The sequence below is a fragment of the Westerdykella ornata genome (genome assembly GCF_010094085.1).
Source record: "Westerdykella ornata strain CBS 379.55 unplaced genomic scaffold EI97scaffold_9, whole genome shotgun sequence".
NCBI lineage: Eukaryota > Fungi > Ascomycota > Dothideomycetes > Pleosporales > Sporormiaceae > Westerdykella > Westerdykella ornata.
The window spans coordinates 116,657-137,690 of NW_022986859.1; the positions used below are offsets into that span (position 1 = coordinate 116,657).

Here is a 21,034-nt window from a genome sequence, read left to right on the forward strand (position 1 = left end):
CTGACATCTAGCTGGCATACTGTCAATAAGCTCACGCAGAGTGCTAACAGTAATTGACTCCCAGGCTTCCTGTACTGCAACTCGTAATTGATCATACGATAGCTGCTTTCCCCCATCTATATCTGGATAATTCAGCTTGATATAGTCCTTCATCTTATTCCAGGCAGTCTCAATTGGATTCAAGTCGGGGAAGTAGGCTGGCCAGAAGATAGGCTGAATATTTCGCTCTTTCAGCTCCTCTAGAGTGTACGCTGCACAGTGGCCTGGTGCCCCATCCTGCATGAATTGAAGGTGAGGATTCAGCTGGAGCCAGCCATGTACTAGAGGTACTATGCACTCACAGTAGCTCTCCTTGTTAATACTCCCCCACTCCTTCTCCCAGAATAAGCAAGGCCCCTTTGAGATACCAGAGAAACAGGCCCAGAACATCCACCCATGCTTCTTACACACCTTTTCCACGATACAGGTCAGCTCAAGTTCTTCACCAGTTTTTCTAGTCACCCAGACCTTCCGGTGCCTGCCACCTGTGACCCAGGTTTCGTCACTCTAGAGGATGGCCCACCACTGCCTGGGCTCCCAGTCTTTATGAGCTTCTGCCCATTCGAGCCGTATCTGTTGATTCTGCTCAGAAAGAGGTGGCTTTGTACGAGCTACATAGCGTGTGTACCCTCTACTTCGAAGAGCACCTCGTATTGCATATTGACTAACTCCCCAAGCCTCAAAGGGACCTTCAGCAAGAGCTAGATAGCTCATCTGTTGTGCAGCTCGTGATGAGCGTATATAGTTTTCAAGCTCATCAATCTGAGCATCAGTCAGCTTCCGGGGTCGGCCATTTCACTTTCGAGATGTGACGCGTTCACTAGCAATTGCATAGGCAACCTGTCTGCGTGATATATTAAGGAGGCGGGATATCTCAGTTTGCGTATGCCATGTGAGATGTAGGGTCTGTACTTGTAGTCGTTTGTCGCGTGAAAGGTGCCGTCGCTGAGGAGGGGTGCATGGAGCCGACATTGTAGTATGATGAATGAGGTGACGCATTGCTGTAGCTGGCGACAGCATAAGTAAATTCAATACTAAAGTATGTAGGAATAGGTGTATATTTGGCATTAGAGGCATCTTGTAATACCTTGGCAGCACCCCTGCAGTGCGCGGGCCATGTACAAAACTTATGCCTGACACCACAGTAAGTTGTGAACCTCGATGCCATTACGTTAACGTTAACGTTATCTTACTCGATGGATCTGATAACGGCTTCTCGTGATCCCTCAAGGCTCGTTCCGTCCAAGAGTGAGTGAGGGGAAGAGAGAGGTGTTGATGAGATGGGATGTTGCACTACTTGACGGATTCAACAACCAGGGCCAGGGCCAGGGCGAGATAACCTGGGGTATGGTATCGGATTTGAGAAAGTGGCTGGTAGATGGTCCTGTAGTATAGACGGCGTTCGAGACGACGAAGAGGGAGGGGAGGAAAGGGAGAGGGGAAAGGGGACGCAGGCGGAGGGGGAAGGCGATTAATGAATCGCTGGTTTTGTACGAAGTCCATCGCCATTAGATTGTTCGTTAAACCAGCTAGCATGCAAGTGCAGCTGCGCGAGTCCTTCCTCCCAGCCAATGTCACAGGCACAAGTACTCTTGACCTCTTCTTCCTCCGAAGTTCTCAAAGAGGGGAAAATCACCACAGCAAAACCAAACAAGAAAGCAAGCATTCACTAAAGAATTCGAAATGAATGCGCAATTCAGATTAAATTACCAGCAAAACTAATGCATGCTATGCCAATCCTCTATCTACCACCATATAACGATGCATTCCAGCGAACAAAACGTCGTAGATTTCCATTTCCAATCCCATATCAAACCAAACCAAACCAAAATGTCACAAACCCGCCCTCTCAATCCAACAACGACTTCGGGGTATCCATCCATCCATCCATCCAACCATCCATGTATATGCCCGCAACAAACATTCCCATCAAACTCAAAATCAGTAATCCAAAACCCAGAAAGTTCCATCCTCCTAATCATACACTCCCCCTCTTCCTGTCAATCGCCACAATCGCCAATTCTGGAACCCTCACTATGTCCCCTTAACAGGTTGGCTAGGCTCCGCATCCACAGCCCCAAACTCCTTCTCCCCATCCCCCTCGGCATGCGCCTCACGCCCCTCTACCGAATCATCATCGTCATCGCCGCGCCAGAAATCCTTCTTCCCCCTCGCCACGCGCCGCATCCACGGGGGAAAGAAGCCACCAGGGATCCGCCACGTCCAAGGATCCTTCTCGGACTTGTTGGCCGGCACGATGCGGCCGCCCGAGAGCTTCTCGATGACGAAGACGAGCGTGTTGATGAGGATGTACGACATGATTCCCGCAATGAGGCCGTAGGCGATGGAGTAGGTAAAAGGCATGATGGCGATGGTGAGGAAGGCGGGGATCGCGTCGCCGATGTAGCGCCAATTGATATTCCTCGCCGCCTGCGCCATGAGCGAGCCGACGATGATGAGCGTGCAGCCCGTCGCCCAGGGCGGTATGGAGGCGAAGATGGGGGCGAAGAAGATGGAGATGAAGAAGGCGAGGCCGGCGAAGATGGCCGTGAGGCCGGTCTTGCCGCCCTCCGAGATACCGGCTCCGGATTCGATGTATGCGGTTACTGGAGGGGAGCCGAATAGGGAGCCAATCGAAATTCCGAAGGCGTCGACCATGTAGGCGATGGACGAGTTTTCAAAGTCCTGCGTGCGCTCGTCAATGGCGCCGCAGAAGCGAGCCATGGAATAGAGGGTGCCGGTGCCTGCAATGGTTAGATCTAAGGCTAGAAAGATCCACGCACACGATACGTACAGTCCAAAATGTCGACGTAGAGGAAAGTGATGAATGCCAGTCCAAACTGCCCACCATGTTCCCCGACGGTCCAGTCCAACACGTTCAAGGTCCGGGAGATGGGGTGGAAGTAGACGACCTTCTTGAAGAAATTGAAAGCGGAGTCTCCAAGTTCGGTATGGGGAAAGTAGGTGACGGGGGTGGAACGCGGCCATGAGATGATCGACACCAGCAAAATGCCGGCGATGATGGCACCCTTGACACGGTACATCATGAGCATCACTGTGAAGATTCCGCCACAGAAGATGCCGATCCACATGGTAGGGCTCCTCATCTTGTACGCACTGGGGCAGAGGCCCTTTTCATTAAAGTCGGCCTGGTTGCAGCCAGCCAGTTCCAGAGGCGTGTCCTGAGCACCCCTTATGAGACCAATACCAGCAGAGTATGTCAAGCCGATGATCGTTAGGTAGAGGCCAATGCCGACTCCGGTAGCCAGCTTGATGGATGCAGGAATGGCTCTCGCAAGCCATTGTCGAATGCCCAGAAGCGTCAATCCAACGAACACCTGTCGACATATTAGCTTTTTAATTTGAGCTCATGTGTGCGGTGCACATACGAAGCCTTCAACAAAAACAGCAGTCAGTGCAACCTCGTAAGGGACCATGCCGGAACCGTGGTAGCTACAGCGGGTTAGCGATGTGTAACGCAACACAACAACGTCTGGTATTCTTACCCAACAACAGTGAATGCAAAGTACGCGTTAAGGCCCATTCCAGGCGCAAGGGCAATAGGCATGTTGGCGAACAAGCCCATACAGAAGGAAGTCAACGCCGCGATAGCTGCCGTGGCAGTGACGAGATCCCTGTTGACTTCTTGAACGCATAGCATATAGGCAGGATCGCTGTCGCAAAGGTCGGGGCTGTCCGGTGGGCAAACGCAGGTACCGCCGCTCTGGGATGTAATGGATGCTTGGTCGCGTGTCAGCGCAATCCCCCGCAATTGAGGAGCGATCGCACATACCATTGACGGAGATGATGTAGGCCATGGCGAAGAAGGTCGCCAGACCCGCGCGCAGTTCAGTGAAGAAGTAGCTGCCCTTCCGCTCCTTGCGCTAATATGAAGCCATCAGCATGCCATCGCGGCGCATTCAAATGTCCATGTAGGGACCATACGTGACCGCTCCCATCCAGGCGAAAGTATTTGCCCACGACCGACTGGGCGATCTTTCGGTTGGTATTTTCGACCCAGCCCATGGTGAGTGAAAGTGCCACAGGCCTCTTGGGTGAGAAGGAGGATGTCTGCGATTAATGACGAAGGTTCGTGCGGAGTGGTGAGCCTGTGAAGGGCAGACGGACGCCACAGTGAAGGTATTTAAAAAAGAGTGATGAGCTCTCGAAGCACCAGGATCCCGGTATCTGTCCGCCCTGGCGCCAGTCCCATCCCGCCCCAGCAGATAAGGGTTTGCTCGGAACAGCTTGGCCGAGTGGCTGGGGGGTGTGCGAACGATGCGCTGGTCCTCCTTGCCAGAGCGTCTTTTTACATGGCGATTCATACGCAGCCTCGGCTGCTATCCTTGCCTATCTACGGAACACACGGTGGACGGTCGCTCGCTTGTTGTACGCCGTCGAATAATGGCAAGTTTTGAAACGGCATATGGGCCGGCCAAGGCTGGATGCAGGTCGGGTCCAAAAGCCAAAAGGATAGCGAGCGGTGACGCTTGCTTTTGTGTATCTTTCGCTGTATCTTTCATCCCTTCTCCCAGGATGCGCAAATGGTCATCTATCTTTGGCGGCAGCGGCTCGTCGGAGGCAGCCGATATACGGAGTATCTGAGGTGCCATTCCTATCAGTCTCGAGGTCACTCTGACGCCGGAGTGAGGAGCGCAGAACTACAGATGGGGGTAACGCCAATGTAGCTGAGGATAACATATCCCAGCAAGATACAAACTAGTGGCGCATACTGAGTGAAGTGAAGTGTGGCGGGCAATGAAAGCGGAGGTGCAGAACATCAGTGAGGTCGTTTGCCAAGACCAGCTAGTCTAAGATGGGACGGAAACGCACGTGGAGGCAACTCTAACCGGACACCAATCGCTTTCACCATGGGTGATGGGATGATGTTACACCATGCCTAGGTATGAGCCAGAAAACCTAGCAGCTACGCAGAGTTGTCTATTGCAACATGTCTTTGCTGTTACTCTGCTCATCTTGTTTTCGCGGCAACAGCGAAATCATCTTTCGTCCGTTTCGCATGGTGTGTGAAGGAAGGGATATGAAGAGAGCTAGGCAGTGAATCACTGCTCCAGAGAGAGCCATTGACAGCTCAGATCATGCACATGATGGCGCTTTGTACAGCTCGCAGCTTGCTGCTGCGTCAACTTCTTCACTTGAGACCAGCGGTGCCTAGAGCCAAAGATGGACGCAATTGATGAGATTGTAAAGTACTGTTACCCACTTACTCCCCACGATCTGATCGTTGAGATCTAACATCCTTTCGTCTTCACGCCAGTCGTGGCGCACGTAACACCATCAGGCGCAGAAGCCGTCTTCGTCGGCTCTCCATCCGTCACTCCCTTGTACAAATAGCAGATCTTGCTGTTGAGAAGGCATGAATCACTAATAGAAGTCTTATCTGTCCGCCTGTTAGCACGCTGGGAATTGACACATCCAGAGGCCAGCGAAGCCTTACCTCCAAAGTTCCCATTCACGCCTGCCACCACCTTGGCGTTTTCCACCCGGATATTCTCAAACACGCTCCTCCTCGCTGTCTGCTTGTCGCAATTCCCGCAGCTTCTGTACAATTTGCCGATGTCCTTTGCGTAGAAATTCTTCACCACGACGGTGCCTCCGCCGTTATGCTGCAGCACCTTGTCCTCGGCGTTCCTGGCTCCGCCGCCGTTCACGTACGATGTACCAGAGGCTTGTTTGAAGGTTGCTGCGTCTTCGCAAACGTCTACCCACCAGACGTTGTTGAGCGTGCAAGGGCCGAGACAGTGGACGCCTTCGCCGTTGTTGGGGCCGATGATGGCATTGGAGAGGGTGGCGCCGGATTGGAGGAGGAAGACTGCATCGGCGTCACCCCCCTCGGCTTGATCATTGCAGGTTGAGGCTGGTTAATCGTCAGTGACGTGTCGCGAAGAGGATATATGGGGTTCGGGAATCGGAATGCATGGCTGAGCGTGGTGGGGGAGGCGTACGATTACGGTCCCACTGCATCATTTTACCATCGAAGGATTGTCCTGCAGCAATGGTCTTCACAGCTGCTAGATGGGTGGTTGATGTAGCAGAAGGGAAGACCGTTTGCAGATTCGTATTGGTCGTGGCTGAGGCCACGATTTGGGAGAGGGAAGCGAGAAGGATGAGTTTGGAGTACATGATGGTAAGTCTGCAAGTAGTGGTCTGCAATGCTATGCGTGTTCCTCCGTAGGTTGATGGGATAGATCCGGTTGACAGTGCACAAAGCCTTGCTTCAAACGACTTTTATATCTGCAGTAGGTTGCTCTGGCCATGCTCATTTCCCTCCGAAACAACGAACAGGATGCAGCAATAATCTCTCCCGCTACGGTCCCATTCCCGGGATATGTTTCCCCGAGCAAATCCCATCAAGTTTCTCCTCTCCCACGGCTTGAAATGAAAGCCCATGCCACTCTTCCGTAGTCTTTCCGTGCACTCCTTGTTAGGACCGACAGCCACACTAGCAAGTGGTGGCCGCAGTGCAATATAGCAAAACGTTGAACTCCCTCAGATCGGGGAATATAGCTGAATAGGGAAGTTAGAGGTCTATGGTGCTATGTATTGTAGCATCTCCATTGGAGGGAAAATTCCTGAAACATGGTCCGTACACTTGTACCCCGGATTCTGCGAATCGAAGGGGTATGGAGTGGGTGCATATAGCAAAACAGCGGGTTTTCATGAATCATGCAGCGGCAGCTATGCGGAGTGCGCAACGCCAGCAACATTTTCATCTACTATTCTAGAATTTCAAACGAAGATATGCTGGAATATCGCCTGGCGTGCCGCGTGAAGTGGCGTCGCTGCTGCGTGGCTTGCGCAAATGTGGCTTGACATTCAACGCCACAACCTACCTATGACGTAGCCAACACAAACCCCCTTGTCCGGCAATGCGAGATCCAAGCATGCCTCAACACGCTCTATCTCCCGATCGCCTAAGGTAACTGTCCCTCTACCTACTGTCGTTCTCCGCCTGGGAGTGTGGGAGGCATACGACGACTGTTGCGACCACCAGATATGAGACCCTGGGTTTCGTCCATCCAGGGCATCTCTCGTTCACAACTTGCCGGTGTGAGAGCCAATGGTGCGAATAAGAGACTCATTGCGACGCCGAGATCATTGTACTTTACGATCGGACCGAAGAACAATTACAGGCAGGGCCTCCAAATCAGAAGCTTTGCTCAGACACGTCTCCTCAAACATGTCCAAGGTCCCCAACCTGACAGCTACGACAACTCCAATGCACGACCAGCAGTTGACCTGAACCACAACATAACGCAGGAGGAGAAGGATCACTATGCGCGCAAACTGCACGAGGATAAGGGAAAGCAGATACGCACACCATGGCATCGCGAAGGAAGCGAAAAGCCACCTGTTTCCAAGTTGGAGAGTGATAGTGGGACAATGACGAAGGGTATGTTCACGCGTTAAACTAGTAGTCTGACACTCCTTCTACATTCACATATTCAAGAGGAAACATAGTCAATCACTAACTCTATTCTCCCATAGGCAAACTTCTCACCACCCCCTCACGTATGCTCAAACTCATTCTCCCCCTCACAACAAGAGACTCCACCTCCACCTCCTCCGCGCCCGAACCCCTCGCCCTGCTGGTCCACCCCCAACAACCCCTCTCCTACCTTGAACGCCTCATCCAAGCCGAACTCCCCTTCCTCAAAACAAAGGATGGCCGTGAACGCATCCCAAACGTCTACTTCCGCGCCGAGGACTCCCTACAGGATTCATTAGAACCCTCGAAACCTACAGCGACCCCCGTATCCGAAACCAGCGAGTCCGTCGTCGAGGATGAATACGTCTTCCAGAAAGCCGACGAGATCCACATCGACGGAAAGACGGAACGCACCGGCAAACTCGACTCCCCATCTTCAACAACAACTCCTGAAGGCTTCCCACCCAACCGCCACCACCCTTCCGAAGCCGCCGCACTCCGCGGCGGCCATGGCGAAGGAGGCGTGGAATCCTACTCGGGCCTAGGCCACGAAGCCCCCTCCGATTCAAGGCGCACGCGCAACTTCGTCCGCTGGTCCTCGTCGACGGAGATTGGGGACTTTATCCGCGACGCCGCGCGCGGGCAGGAATTCGCCATCGAGATTGAGGGCGCGCCGCACGACATCCGCGTCGGGGTGCCGAGCTTCAACGACAGGACGTATTACTTGCGGATGCGGCTGCGCAAGACGAGCAAGCGGATCGCGGACATGGCGAAGATCAAGAAGGAGTGCGACGAGTTGGCGCATAGGGCGGCGCAGAGAGTGGCCATGGGCGGGTTCGGCGTGCTGTGCGGGTGGTGGTATCTCGTGTATCGGTTGACGTTTGAAACGGAGTTGGGGTGGGATGTCATGGAGCCTGTGACGGTATGAATGCTTTTGGTCCTACTCTCTCGCCTTCTTCCTCCGCCAACGTACACAGCAGACCGATGCTAACATCTGAGCTATGCAGTACCTCGTCGGCCTCTCTTCCCTCATAGCCGGCTACGTCTGGTTCCTCTACCACAACCGCGAGGTCTCGTACCGCTCCGCCATGAACTTCACCATCTCGCGCCGCCAGCAGAAGCTCTACAGCCAACGGGGCTTCGATCTACAGAAGTGGGAGGCCCTCGTCGCCGAGGGGAATGAGCTGAGGAAGGAGATCAAGGCCGTCGCGAATGAGTACGATGTAGAGTGGGATGAGCTCGAGGATGAGAAGCATGAGGAGGTAGCGGAGGCGTTGAGGGAGGAGAGGAAGAAGAAGGAGAAGGAGGAGGAAGAGGAGGGACCGCAACCTGCGGGTACGAGGGCGAATGAGGGGCCTGCGAAGGGGTCGGATGTAAAGTAGAGGGAAGAGGTGGGGTGATGGTTCTGGTTTGATGGTTCTTTCCAGTGAAGATGACATCTTGGAGAGCGAGGAGTTTGGACGCATATCGAGTGGAGATTATACCTCTTGGACAGCATCTGCATAGGCGATGCTTCTCAGTAGCACATGCATATATACCCTTGGCATTGGGCGGAGCAGCATATGTGGAATAATAAGGAGTTTAACGTCTGCATCATGTTCCATCAGGTCAATGGTACCATTACATGATTTACATGCTAGAAGGACACTACGGCAAGCACAGGCAACCCATTGCACGAAAAATAGGGCAAACTCCTGATTCCCATTCCAGATGATACACTGAGGCTATCTTCAGTAGGAGAGGTATTACCCCTCTTTCAGCGACTCGCACGATATCGTCCCCTATTGTGGCCGGGGCAAAGTCGGCCGAAGACGTGTTCTCCAACTCCGTTTCTCGGTCTCTTCTCCTCACTGCAAGTCTTTCCAGCGAATTGGGCAAGGGCCTAGATGATGCATATACCTCACACATATCGAAGGACTACGTCCTAGCCTCCTTCGACCCTTCCTTCTCGGAGGGCGCGGGGGCATAGCTGAAGACGGCGGCGGTTGGTGAAGGCTTCGCCACGGGCTCCATTACCCTCTCCGCTTCACTTGCCCCAACGCCGTCGACACGTACTTTCACAGCATTACCAACTGCCTTAATCCACGCAGAGGACGATTGTTGAGCCGTTCTTCGCAACAAAGGGGAGGAAATCTCAATCGTTTGCAAATCAGGCACAGGGCCCATGGTCTGGCACGGCCGCACTCCTGACTGGTGTCCGAGTGCAGGTTTGACGAGTTGTTTTCACGGCGTCGGCTTTCTTGGGGAAAATGGCAGACATGGGATGCAGGCACGTCGATAGGAGATGGAACCTCTTTCGCTGCACCAATTTGGTCGACAGTCTTGCAGCGAATGACTACCCGGGATCGTAGGCGGCAAACGCGTATGATGCATAAGCGACCGCGGCGATACGTGTATATCCAGTTTAGCGAGCGGCAGTAGAGCTGCATGCGAGGGCGAAGGAGTGAGCTTGTGCGCGCTTCTTGAAACTCACACCAGAAGAAGAGTTCCAAACGTAGCTGCTGTGATGATCAGATACTTCTTGAGACGGCCGGTTCGCGCTCTTTCGTTCGTTGGAGTAGAGCCGATCTTGCTCAAAGGAGAGAGGTCCTGCCTCTTTTGCACCTGAAAGGGTATACTTAACCTGGAAGCACCAGAAGTGACTTTTGGTGTTTCTGAGGCGGTGTAGACACCGGTAAGAGGGACAGTAGATGTGCTCATCTGGGCCTGTGTAGGTGTAGCCGTTGGAGGACTACCAGGTTTGCCGGCGAGGACAGAAGTTGAAAGAGGCGTATAGTCTTTTTCATCAGCGTAGAATACCCCATACTTTACAACACCTTTCGACTCGGACATCGCCGACACGTCATCCTGGTTGCATGTTTGCGCGAAGTTCCTGATCCAACAGGTATGTTTCTGCAGCTCCGGCACTTTGTTCTTGTGCTTCGAATCCGATGGGCCCTTGGTTTCGAATTCCGATAGATCGATATCTTTGCCCATCCCGATATCCGTGCCTTTGAGGATGCGAGTAAACACAGTGAAGGCGGTCTCTGGCTGGTACTCAGGTACAGTGTGCCCTGCGTCATAGATGCGAGCGAAGGAGAGATTGCCGAACTGACGAACCTGCCCACCGACGTAGGAACTGTTGACAACGATGTCGGCGTAGCCCGCAGCTGGGAATTTCGGGCCATACTCGGGTAAGAGGCGGGCTAGCTCTATGGAAACAGCTTCGCCTCCTTTCCAGTTGCAAATAACATCGCTACCAGCAGTTTAGATACCTGTATGGAGAGGACAAGTAAGGATCGCGGGTAACTTACGCATCACCGTATATGAATGCTACACGGATGCCTTTGTCAAGCAGTTTGGAGAGTGAAGTAAGTTGGGTCCCTCTAATCTCGTCGCCAGCTGTAACAGTCAGTATATGCCCATACTTCCCGAACTGCAGGAACATACTCTTGATAAAAGCATTGAGGACGCTTTCGCTATCTGCCGTAAAGTTCACCTTGGCACCGATAGATTTCTGAACATCAGCCGTATTCAGATATTCCAGGAAACCACCAGGGAACAATTCAACACCCTCGTTACGAATGTCGTAAGGACTTCTACCTGGAGCAAGAGCCGCCGCCAGAAGTGACCTACACGCCTGCAGAGCTTTGGAGCAGAGCTCGTTGGTGTCCTTTTCATCCCCTTCGCCGAGGGGATCAAGAGTTGCCATGCTCCCACGGCAGCGCTCAACCAACTCATTGCAGCCGCCGGACCGTCTGAAATCACTAAGAATGTTGAGCTCTGTTGTCTGGTCGATGGCTCGTATTTCATAAGTGTTCTCATAGGCGAACTTGGGCCACCACGGGGCCTGAATGAGCGTGTCAAGCATTCCATTGATGATACCAAGAGACGCGAGTTGGATCTCCAGCGTGCTGTTTGAAATCTCCCCGCGAGCGCGTTTTGCGTTCTGCGTTTCAAAGAAGTCGGCGAAAGCGGGACCATACATGCCGCCGTAGCTCTCAGCAAACAGGTGAATTCCAGCCGCTTTTATGACAGTATTGTTTGGATGGACGCCAGGATTGTACTGCGGAAAAGTGGAAAGGAAGCCCTGCAGGAAATGCCAGGATGCGCTTGCTGCGATGGTGCTTGTATTCTGGGTCTGTCCTTCGCGGTCTGAGGCGAAGGTACCGTTCAGGAACATAAACGGCGACATACCCTTGGGAAGAGGTTTTGGAGGCTCATACCGTTCATTGTCAATGAGTGAAACCGACGCATTTACTAGATCGTCGTACGAGAATCCCGTTTGTGTTGGCTGGTCAATGAATAGTACATTGGAGCTGCGGTCCCAGCCCCACAGCCGAGCCTGTGTCCCGTAGCTACCGTCAGGCAGCTGGACAACTTCACAAGGCCCAGATTCAGCGAACAAGCCGTACATGCTGCTGCTCCCCGGTCCGCCATTGAGCCATATTGTGAGAGGTGCTGTTTCCGGGCTCTCACGAGATTCAATAAACCAAAAGAAGGTATTTATTGAGTAGTTCTGCTGATAGGGCGTGAGTGTATAGGGAGGAAGATTGACGTAGCCCGTGTACTGTTTCTGGTATGGGAAGGCGGTCACGCATGTACCGTTGTCAGGTGTCTTGAATGAGATGGTTATGTTGGGATTGATGGGCGACTTTAGGACGGTATCATAGGTAACGGGTGGGGGGTATTGCGCAATCGAAGATTGAATGAGGCAGAGGGCTGCTATGATAATGATTGGCAATCGTTGGGGCTGTTTCAGTAGACGCATTAGCTTGACGTTGCCAGCATAGTAAATGGGAATTGTAACCTACCATGGCGACAGGCCGTACAGCTAACGGCTAGCACATAAGATTAGAGCAGCAAGCAGCATAAAAAGGTCTTGCAAAGAAGCGCAGCTGTGAGGCCGGACATGCGTGGGTTTGCAGTCCGGAGCGCGGGAATCCAAAGGCACAGCGAGAGAAGAGGGCAAGCAACGAAGCGATATCTCAGAGAGTGTGACTCGACATTACCCGAGCATTTCTGCAGCGACACTACCTCGGACGAACTCCAGCCGCATCTTCCAGCGCTGGAATGCGCAATTGCAATCGGTGGGGAGAAGACATGTGCGAGAGAGCTGTTGTCCATTTCGCGTCGCGCCAAGATATTCAGCCGCTAGTCCTCATTCGGCCTCACGGTCATCCCCAGCACTGCCCAGGTGAAAGCCGCAGGGGATAGCTTCACTAGGTGTTAGTCTTCTCTATGTGTACGTTATTCTCTCCAAGACCGGAAGAACTATTATTCTGGCACAGTCATCCAAAGTGCACTCTAGCATCAGATCTCACGTGACTGGACAATTCACTGATTACATATATGCATATCGTACTTGTAGGCAGGGCAAACAGACAGTAAACCGTCTTTCGTGCACTCCAATATGCAGCCATAGAGGAAGTGCATATGCCAACGGAGCCAATTTTCTCGCACGACTTGCGTTTACGGGCCGACGTACCTATCATATAGTACTATCGAACGGCTGGAGTCCATGCGGGATGCTTTTACACCTGCAAGTCTTTATTCCGCAGGGCTGAAACACAATCCTATTTGCAATTAGATACGCCTCGCCATCATTACTTTACAGAACACGTCTGTATAAACCTCGCGACCTGCTGAGAAAATAGGGTTTTCACTGCATTGTCCCTCAGCCGGAATTCAAGACATCAAAGTTGCACAAATGTCGAGTTACGGAGCAAGTTAATGGGAGTGGGCCTACACGCTCTCTGCGCGTGAATACACCTCTATTTTCCTCCGTCACTTTATCCTTTAGCAAGCTTCCGTGCATTATCCAACAGCTTCTTCCTATCCTTCGCATACTGCCTGATTGCCTCATCCATGCGCGCACCATCCATGAAAGCGCGTTTTGCCTCGCTCCCCTTGAAATTCTCCATGTACGACTTGAAAGCCGCTGACATCTTGACCACCTGCTCCAGGTGTGCCTGCCTCACAAGCACAGTCTTCTTGGGAGGATCTGCTGTCCTGGCCTCGTGTTCGGCAAGCGCCACGGCAGTTTGGAATGCTGTTGCTCAGGTCAGCAAAGTTGGCCTTCCAGAGTGCGGGAAGTTAGCGATGGATTAGGGAATTGGTGCGTACCGTTTCGAATCTCTCGCCCGTTCCACTTCAGCGTGAGTAGGGCTTCATCGCGTTCAACATAGGATTCTAAACGCGGATCGATATCGAAGTTCTCCTGCTCCTTACGCAGCTTGTTAAAGAACTGCTGCCAGATCTTTTCCCGGGTTTCGTCGGTCAGTTCTTCGTATTCAATGATGAGATGAATGCGGCTGAGAATAGCATCGTCGATGTGGCCTAGTCGGTTGGTCTACGCATACATGATTAGTATTCGGCAGTCAGTCGTGCTTATACTTGGGTTGCATACCGTCAAAAAGAGAATACCATGGTAGTATTCCATGGAACGGAGGAAAGCCGAGACCAGACTGTTTCTCTGCAGCTGCCCACTTGCGCGTTTCTCGAAGTAGACATCGGCTTCGTCTATAAGAAGGATAGCTTGCCATTGTTCGGAGAGACGAAACCATTTGGCGAGTTCTTTCTCCATTTGCGTCTCATCGGTGCCTGACGGTATGTTAATTATAATGAGTCCAAATTAAATTCTCGAGCACCTACCAATATCCGCACAGGTGAGGGAGAGGAGCGGTCGCCCTATACTCAAAGTTAGAAGCCGACTCCATCAAATAACAAGGGCGCCCATAGTACCAGTCATCTCGGCGATACACTCAGCCGTATAAGTTTTGCCAACACCAGAAGGGCCATGTAGTAGGAAGATCTGGCCCTCTCCTTTCCCCTCAATGGTGTCTGCGCTCCAGCTCTTTCCCCCTACACCGCCGACCTTTTCAGTAAGAGCCCTGATCATCTGCAGGCGGCGTTCCGGTATCTGAAGATTTTTATGTGCGTCGCTCTTCTTCAGTTCCTCGATGTAGTTGATATCGAGCATGCCTTCCTCCGCATCAGCAAGCAGTTACCAGAATAGACCCTCTCCTGCACTCACGGAACTGCCTTGTCTTCAAGACGAAACCTCCAAGACGCCGAGCAAACAAAAAGAAGTGACCATCATCTAGGTCATGCTTCCTCTTATATTCGGATGAGATGTTTTGATAGCTCGCGAACCTTCCCCTCTTTTTCGAGCCGATCGGTTCGTCGTTCCAGTACGAGTTTTCGGTGTATTCCACGTCATTGTCGCTCGTGATGAACTCTGGCATCGGCATAGCACCTTCACTCGCAAAGTATGCTACCGGATCCACCACTGCCCTTCCTTTGTAGTGCTAACAAGGTTTTAGCGGCGGCAGAGTGTACACTGGTGGCAGTCATACCTCGGATTTCCCGCCTATAACGGGGCCATTGTACTTAACCTCGAGGCATTTCTTTTCAAAAACAGCCTCAAGGATCTTCCAGCATCGTTTCCCTCTCTCGATGAGATGAGCCTCCAAATCAGAGTTGAGATTTATGGTGAAATCGCCCTCTTTTATCTCAACAGGATACACCGGCAACGTTGTAATGTCCTTTGCCCCTTCGTATGAGTTTATCGTGACACTCAGAGGAGTTCGATCGATGAAGTTACCTGCAGTCTTGTTAGGGGCAACGCGAGTAGCAGATAGCTGGGAGGCTCGTCCTACCGATGTTATCCAAGTACCATAGGCGAATGTGTAGGCGTGGCGCCGGGCTATTCAGCCCATCCAAGGTCAAGGACCGGACAATGAAGCCAGCTAACTTCTCTTCCGAATCACGGAAATCGTCCTTCGCGAATACGCGACTTCCAGGCTTGAAGAGCCTCCAGAGCATGTCGAATGTTGCCTTGGGAGGGGATTCCTTGTATCTTAATATCTCTCGATCAATCTTCTTCTTCCACACGGCATCGAGGTATGCTTGTAAGACTTTGAAGTCGTGGTATCCCTGAGTATCCGCGCCTTTGGCGGGTTCGCCGTTCGTATTGTCGGGTCCTGCTGATGCGTTGTCGGAGTTTTCCGATTCCTTTCTAAAATACTCACGAAGATCGTTCTGATGGTGGAGCAACATGTAATAAGGCTCTTCGACCGTTATGGTGTTGCCACCTAGCTCTTGGCCAGGGTAATAGGTAACGACAGCCCGGATGGCCTCAATGAGCGGCTTGGAGCGAATGACCATTTGCGACGTATCAATGGACCGGATCTTGAATGTCTTTCGCGGCTTCTCGGTACCTTCAGCAAGCGCTCCTTCTCCAGCAGCGCCTGCCGCAGCAGCTTCGGTGCTCACTGACTCTGTAGCGACGACATCACGAATAGTGACATGCGTTATAATGTCGAATACGGCCTCAGGCTGGATGGTGTACTCGTCTTCGTCTTTATCGGCCTCTTCTTCAGGATCAGGCGTGATGTCCGGCTTGGATGTCCTGTACTGGGACTTCTCCACTATAGCTCCTTGCTCGTCTTTGTAATAGATCCTGTATCTGATGCGTTTCGGGCCTGCGAGCCCATCTCTGTTATGGATACCGCCTGTCGTTGCCGCCATTGAAGCCCGTCGCCCTGTGGCCAGCATGTCAACTATTTTCCCGAGTTCGATGCAAGAGATGCACTTACCTAGGGACGCCATCGTTCCATTTGGTGTTCCATCATCGCCAGACACTAGAATCGAACGTTAATGTTGCGCAGCCTTGTTGTTGTGAAGTGCGTTTCCGTACCTGACTGTTTGTTGGCTGTCCCTTCTTCGGAATTAAGATTCGACATAATGTTATCGGCCGCTGGTGGGATCGATTCCGTCTGGACTTCAGCACCCATTTCGTCTCGAAGGCAGCTCAGGCCTATATGACTGTATGCGGGTCCTGATCAAATACACGTGGGTTGTTCGCCAGTAGCCAGCCTACCTATAGCTGCTTATATCCTGCCTTAATCCAACCAGCCGCATCCCCGCATGTAGTAAGGCAAAGCAATGGCCAGAATACGAGCTGATGGGAGCCGGTGCTCTGTAGGAAGACGCATATTGAGGCTTCTGCACGCTCTCTGATAGGATGACGGCGGCAAGGCTGGCCCCCATTTCACCAGCAAAGGGGAGCGCCTGCAGCAAAGAAACAGCTCAGCTCGGGCTCCCCGACACCATTCGCCAATACATACGGATACCACGTTGTACCCAGATATTGGTAACGCCCTGTATTATAACGTTAGCATCTTTACCTAGGTACGGAAAGCCTCCTCGCCTAACTCCAGTAACTGCAAGATTCCCAATTTACGTAGCTATCGCCATCCAGAAGCAGATATAGTATCTCAGAGCTTTAAAGAAGATAGAGTAGATTATGCAGCGTTAGTAAGTATATAGAAATTGGAACAAGCGGGATTTCATATATGCGGGGTTTCAGTGTTCCATCTCAACATTTAGGTACACCGCGGTTCTTGATCTAATCACCAGTAGTACAGGGAGCGCCTGCTGCAAAGAGGAAGTTCAGCTCAGCCCACGCAGCCGGATACCAATATGACAGCACATGCATATCCTATTTATCAGCACGGGAGCGCCCTCAGCAAAGAATACCTCCGTCCGGGCTGCTCAACACTAGTTCGGCAATACCGATTTATCCTGAGCGACTCTAAACCAGTAGTTTGAATGATTCTGACATCCTAGGGGCGGGTTGATATTTGCGACGCGCGTCACTGTTACTCACTGGCGCCGACGACCAGTTTCTCTTGCCTTGCGCTTTGAGACCAATCTTATGCAGCTTATCTGCAGGTGATACATACCACGTTCGCAGCCTTGTGTGCTTGGGCCGAGGAGCATATACTTACGTAGCAATAACCTTACTACTAAGTCATCTTTGTCCCAGCCTTGTATCGACGACTATCGTGTATCCCTTCTCTTCCGCCGCAGCTATCGAGACCGGCCTGTGCCATCTATTGCGATGAAGGATGCAAAACAACGAAAGAAGGCAGAGGACGAGGAGGCGAAGAACTGGAGTAGGCGATTCGCCAGGAACCTACCGAAAGAGATCGCGGACCAGCCGATCGGCAAGGCCATGGCACTGGATGAGCAGCAGAAACAAGAAGATGAAGAGAAGGAGATTTTGGGGCAATTTGAGGCTCTTTACGATCCTGCGAAAGCGTGGGTGTTGCGGCTATCCCTCAAGTTACGTAAACTCGTCTAAATTATACAGGTCTTCGAATATCTCGAGGGAACTGCAGGACGCAACGCGTGATATGGTTGAAGCTTGGAAAGAGCTCAAGAACATCGAGTTTACGGAGAAACGGCATGCTTTCCAGATTTTCTCGAGAGATAACCCCGATCAACAGAATGAGAGCGCTGAAGTAGGAACTATCAAAGCCCGGTATATGAAGTTGTGCGAGACGTTGAACAACTACTCGGGGCTGTTCAAATTCGTGCCTTCTGGTGATAAGTATATATCTCTCCTGACGGGCACAATCGAAACCATCGTTCAGGTAAAGTGCTTTGAGTTGGAGTGTGAGAGATGTACTGATCACAGCCAGGCAACGGTGAACCACACCAAGATTGGACAGGGATTCGCCGACGCTATAGACCGCATAGGCAGAGAGTTAGAGTATTGCTCCCGATCACTATCTGCTGTTCGAAATAGAGATGAGAGCCATCGAGATCGAGTGCGTACCAAGGTGATGGGAGTGTTCACTCTATGTTTCAAATTCCTCGCGCCATACGCTCGTTGGTGCAAATCCCGATTCGAGAGATTCAAAGACTCGTTGAATAAGAATTATTACGAAGACAAGGTCGAAGGCCCACTGCAGGCGCTGCTCGCGAGGTCGAACGAGCTAGAACGGGAAAATCAAATGCAGAGCAGAGAAGATGTCATCGAGCTGCACGGCAAGTTCGACGACCACACTGAGTGGATGAAGGACTTCAGCAAGAAGTTAGAGGACCGCGAGGAGAAGCGGGCTTCTGCCATTGTGGCTGGGTTGGCATCTGTGCGAATTGAGTTTAGCAAAGCCCTACAAGAGCTTGGGGAGAAGGCAAACGGTCAAAACGAGCTAGCTGCGAAGAAGTACTTGCAAGAGCAAGCGGAGGAGCAGAGGCGGAAGAAGGCGAACTTCCACTGGCGGAAAGCATTGCAGGGCATCGAGACCGGAGCGATCCCTCCGCCAGCCAATTCCGGAACTAGAAGGCTTCGCAACTGGGACGACATTGAAGCAGCGTCCCACTTTCTCGAAACCGTGGCAGATACGGGCTATCCCATTGATCTCAGAGAACTCCAGGATTTCAAGATTGCGCCACGTGCGTTCCATCCACTTGAGCACTGGATGACAACCCAGGAGAGCGAATGGCTTTGGATGCGAGGGACATTAACCCACAGCGAACTCAGTGAAGTTTCTACAGCCGCTTACTACACGGTCATTGTCAGCGAGCGGCTGAAACTGCCACTCGTGTCTTATCGATTTAGGGCGGATGAGTACGGTTTGGCGGAGAGTGTAGATTCAGCTCTTGAAGGACGATCGGTAGAGATGGATCGATTTGTCTTGATGGCGTATTCGATCATCCGCCAGCTGGTTTGGCTGCTTCCGAAGGAAGTCGAGACGGACGTAGATCTGAGTTCGGCGAGGTTCCAACGGTTGGACGGAAGCACGGAGAGCTTGCTGGACGCGTTTAATTTGATCGAGGCGCTCCTGAGTTTTATGCCCCAGATCTTGATCGTTGTCCTAGATGGGTTCCAGTTCGTCGATAATGATAGTGGAGTCTACGGTGATAGTACTCACGGCTACCTCGAGCTGTTCTTGGAGATCTTGAGGCAGGCCGGGACCAGTCGGACACTGAAGGTGCTCATCACGAGTGATGGTCGGTGCAGGACACTACTTGAGGAGGACGTTATCCACCTGGATGAGCAGGTCGAAGTGGGCCAGAGCGGGGACGGAGAAGAGCAAATTCCAGAGCTCTTTGATTCCTGGGTCGAAGACTTGATTGATGGTGAGTGAGTTCATATAGGTGACTGATTTCCGGCAAAGTGCCCCAGAGCTAAATCATAGCAGAAGGAATTTCGATAACCGAACCGTGAAGACATGGCAACGTTTGAGACGGAAGATTGGAGATGGTCAAATGACTGGCTCTAGGGAACGATGCTGCAATGTTGCTTCCAGTTGTTGCCAGGACGGTTCCTGTATGCTATTCCGGACCGTGTATGAACAGTGTTGCACTGGAACCAAGTTGGTTCTTACGTGAAGCCCACAGTTGAATACCGGATATAGGGAGTCCGGGGCCGCACCTCTCAATGAAATCCGTGTGAGTAGGGAGGATCATTTTCCAACCTTCCCCCGACCGGGGAACATGATTGCCGGAATCCGTGGCAGATAAGGCAGCAATGTGAAATTCCGTCATCCATGGGGAACGCAGAGGCCGATGCCAGCTTCAACTAGGACACGCGGCGTGTATTCTGCCAGGATTCGTCTTGGCCAATATCCTCGTACGGTGCTGTCCAGTGTCCAGTACATTGATGGAGGTACCTTACCCCGACGCACGGTTTTTCCATCTCTGGGGAAATCAGGCGCACGGTATGGTACACGGTAACAGTAGATATCCGATATACTGTGTAAGTATTACGATCGGAATTCACTCACCGGAGCCTTCCGAAGCCCTTTTGAAGCCATCAAGCCACGGATGAGGCTGTAGGGCTGATGAGATGGAACCTTTCACGGCGTTGCGGCGTGGGCCGGAACGGGAGACGAGGGCTTCCGAAAGACTATTCCGTTTTGGGTGCCAAAGCTCGGTAACGGAGATGCCAAGCGCCGACTTCTCGAAAAGTGTTCCGAGGAACATAGACAGTACTCCGTTCAAGGAGGCGATGGATTTCGTCCGGAAGGAGGTGTCATCATCAGGCTGCCTGAGCGAGAAGGACGAAGGCTAATAAGGGGCATGGGTGAAAGAAATTTCCAAGTGGTTACGGAGTACTGTGAGTACACCATAATAGGCGACACGTAGATGGCGCGTTCAAGGAGGGGGCAATATGGCATTGCCATGGGAATCGGCGAGCCCGGCGAAGACTGATGAGGTTGCAGTGATAGGCTCGCTGGGCAGTTGCATGCAGTCACTTCGACTCACCCGTACACAGTATTTGTGATTCTTCGGATATCCTTTCTTGAGGAGCTGCTAGGCTATCGAACTCAGCGTACGGAGTACACACATACATAGGGTACTGTGTAGCCTCTCGCGTGTTTTCCTTGAGTGGCCGAGCAATCCTCCCTCCTTGGAAGACTACGTATGAAACCCCTTTTACAAACAATTCGCGGGATTACATTTCTTACTTGTATAACGCCATCCTGTGTAGTAACAGTAGTTGACACTCCGGCCATGTTCCTAAAAACAGATGGTTAAACCAGCAATTTCCCAACCGGTCGAGCTTCCAGAATGTTTGAAGCGAGGGGCGAGATGTTGGATGCTGATTGGCCAGCTTCACGCTCGGTTTCGCGTTAAAGGCACGGAGCGAGGGCGTTCCGCCAGCCGGCGCCAGGGACTCGGTACGGGGTGGGACTCTCACCCACGCACGCCAAGCCGCATGTCGTCGGCCGGCTCATCACCAGAGCTCCTCCCGGCGAGCCCTTGGGG

The 21,034-nt window shown here is 52.2% G+C and overlaps 6 protein-coding genes across 6 annotated transcripts; 2 read left to right on the plus strand and 4 right to left on the minus strand.

Annotated features, from left to right (window-relative positions):
* Positions 1-341: 341 nt before the first annotated feature.
* On the minus strand, positions 342-1,069 carry EI97DRAFT_432911 (uncharacterized protein). Its single transcript, XM_033798271.1, has one exon. It carries the CDS (start codon positions 1,009-1,011, stop codon positions 835-837), a length of 177 nt encoding a protein of 58 aa, XP_033654205.1. The 5' UTR covers positions 1,012-1,069; the 3' UTR covers positions 342-834.
* Positions 1,070-1,778: 709 nt separating this feature from the next.
* EI97DRAFT_432912 (purine transporter) lies at positions 1,779-4,130 on the minus strand. The gene is made up of 6 exons (XM_033798272.1): positions 3,985-4,130; positions 3,833-3,923; positions 3,546-3,780; positions 3,429-3,492; positions 2,834-3,377; positions 1,779-2,783 (listed from the first exon to the last, which is right to left on the minus strand). Exons 1-6 carry the CDS (start codon positions 4,063-4,065, stop codon positions 2,074-2,076), a joined length of 1,725 nt encoding a protein of 574 aa, XP_033654206.1. The 5' UTR covers positions 4,066-4,130; the 3' UTR covers positions 1,779-2,073.
* Positions 4,131-6,055: 1,925 nt separating this feature from the next.
* Positions 6,056-8,871, plus strand: EI97DRAFT_450000 (uncharacterized protein; the record flags this gene model as incomplete). Its single annotated transcript, XM_033800255.1, has 4 exons — positions 6,056-6,187; positions 7,183-7,453; positions 7,549-8,411; positions 8,497-8,871. 4 exons carry the CDS (start codon positions 6,056-6,058, stop codon positions 8,869-8,871), a joined length of 1,641 nt encoding a protein of 546 aa, XP_033654207.1.
* Positions 8,872-9,677: 806 nt separating this feature from the next.
* Positions 9,678-12,380, minus strand: EI97DRAFT_316894 (carboxypeptidase S1). The gene is made up of 4 exons (XM_033794659.1): positions 12,283-12,380; positions 10,919-12,221; positions 10,783-10,870; positions 9,678-10,724 (listed from the first exon to the last, which is right to left on the minus strand). Exons 1-4 carry the CDS (start codon positions 12,283-12,285, stop codon positions 9,959-9,961), a joined length of 2,160 nt encoding a protein of 719 aa, XP_033654208.1. The 5' UTR covers positions 12,286-12,380; the 3' UTR covers positions 9,678-9,958.
* An 880-nt stretch (positions 12,381-13,260) lies between these two features.
* Positions 13,261-16,266, minus strand: EI97DRAFT_458021 (P-loop containing nucleoside triphosphate hydrolase protein; the record flags this gene model as incomplete). The annotated part of the gene is made up of 10 exons (XM_033800874.1): positions 13,261-13,520; positions 13,595-13,820; positions 13,878-14,071; positions 14,123-14,158; positions 14,213-14,452; positions 14,505-14,778; positions 14,827-15,074; positions 15,130-16,014; positions 16,069-16,113; positions 16,170-16,266. 10 exons carry the CDS (start codon positions 16,264-16,266, stop codon positions 13,261-13,263), a joined length of 2,505 nt encoding a protein of 834 aa, XP_033654209.1.
* An 891-nt stretch (positions 16,267-17,157) lies between these two features.
* Positions 17,158-19,814, plus strand: EI97DRAFT_432916 (uncharacterized protein). Its single transcript, XM_033798273.1, has 4 exons — positions 17,158-17,575; positions 17,628-17,910; positions 17,959-19,402; positions 19,465-19,814. Exons 1-4 carry the CDS (start codon positions 17,376-17,378, stop codon positions 19,488-19,490), a joined length of 1,953 nt encoding a protein of 650 aa, XP_033654210.1. The 5' UTR covers positions 17,158-17,375; the 3' UTR covers positions 19,491-19,814.
* The last annotated feature ends 1,220 nt before the right edge of the window (positions 19,815-21,034 follow it).

Excerpts from the sequence above, each read along its gene's own strand:
- EI97DRAFT_432911 (XM_033798271.1), bottom strand. The coding sequence starts at position 1,011 with ATGTCGGCTCCATGCACCCCTCCTCAGCGACGGCACCTTTCACGCGAC.
- EI97DRAFT_432912 (XM_033798272.1), bottom strand. The coding sequence starts at position 4,065 with ATGGGCTGGGTCGAAAATACCAACCGAAAGATCGCCCAGTCGGTCGTG. Across the intron at positions 3,924-3,984 it reads GCCTGGATGGGAGCGGTCAC|CGCAAGGAGCGGAAGGGCAG; the intron begins GTATGGTCCCTA and ends GCTTCATATTAG. Across the intron at positions 2,784-2,833 it reads CTACGTCGACATTTTGGACT|GCACCGGCACCCTCTATTCC; the intron begins GTACGTATCGTG and ends TAACCATTGCAG.
- EI97DRAFT_316894 (XM_033794659.1), bottom strand. Across the intron at positions 10,871-10,918 it reads CCTCAATGCTTTTATCAAGA|CTGGCGACGAGATTAGAGGG; the intron begins GTATGTTCCTGC and ends TGACTGTTACAG. Across the intron at positions 10,725-10,782 it reads GCATTCATATACGGTGATGC|CGATGTTATTTGCAACTGGA; the intron begins GTAAGTTACCCG and ends AACTGCTGGTAG.
- EI97DRAFT_432916 (XM_033798273.1), top strand. The coding sequence starts at position 17,376 with ATGAAGGATGCAAAACAACGAAAGAAGGCAGAGGACGAGGAGGCGAAG. Across the intron at positions 17,576-17,627 it reads CTTTACGATCCTGCGAAAGC|GTCTTCGAATATCTCGAGGG; the intron begins GTGGGTGTTGCG and ends TAAATTATACAG. Across the intron at positions 17,911-17,958 it reads CAATCGAAACCATCGTTCAG|GCAACGGTGAACCACACCAA; the intron begins GTAAAGTGCTTT and ends GATCACAGCCAG.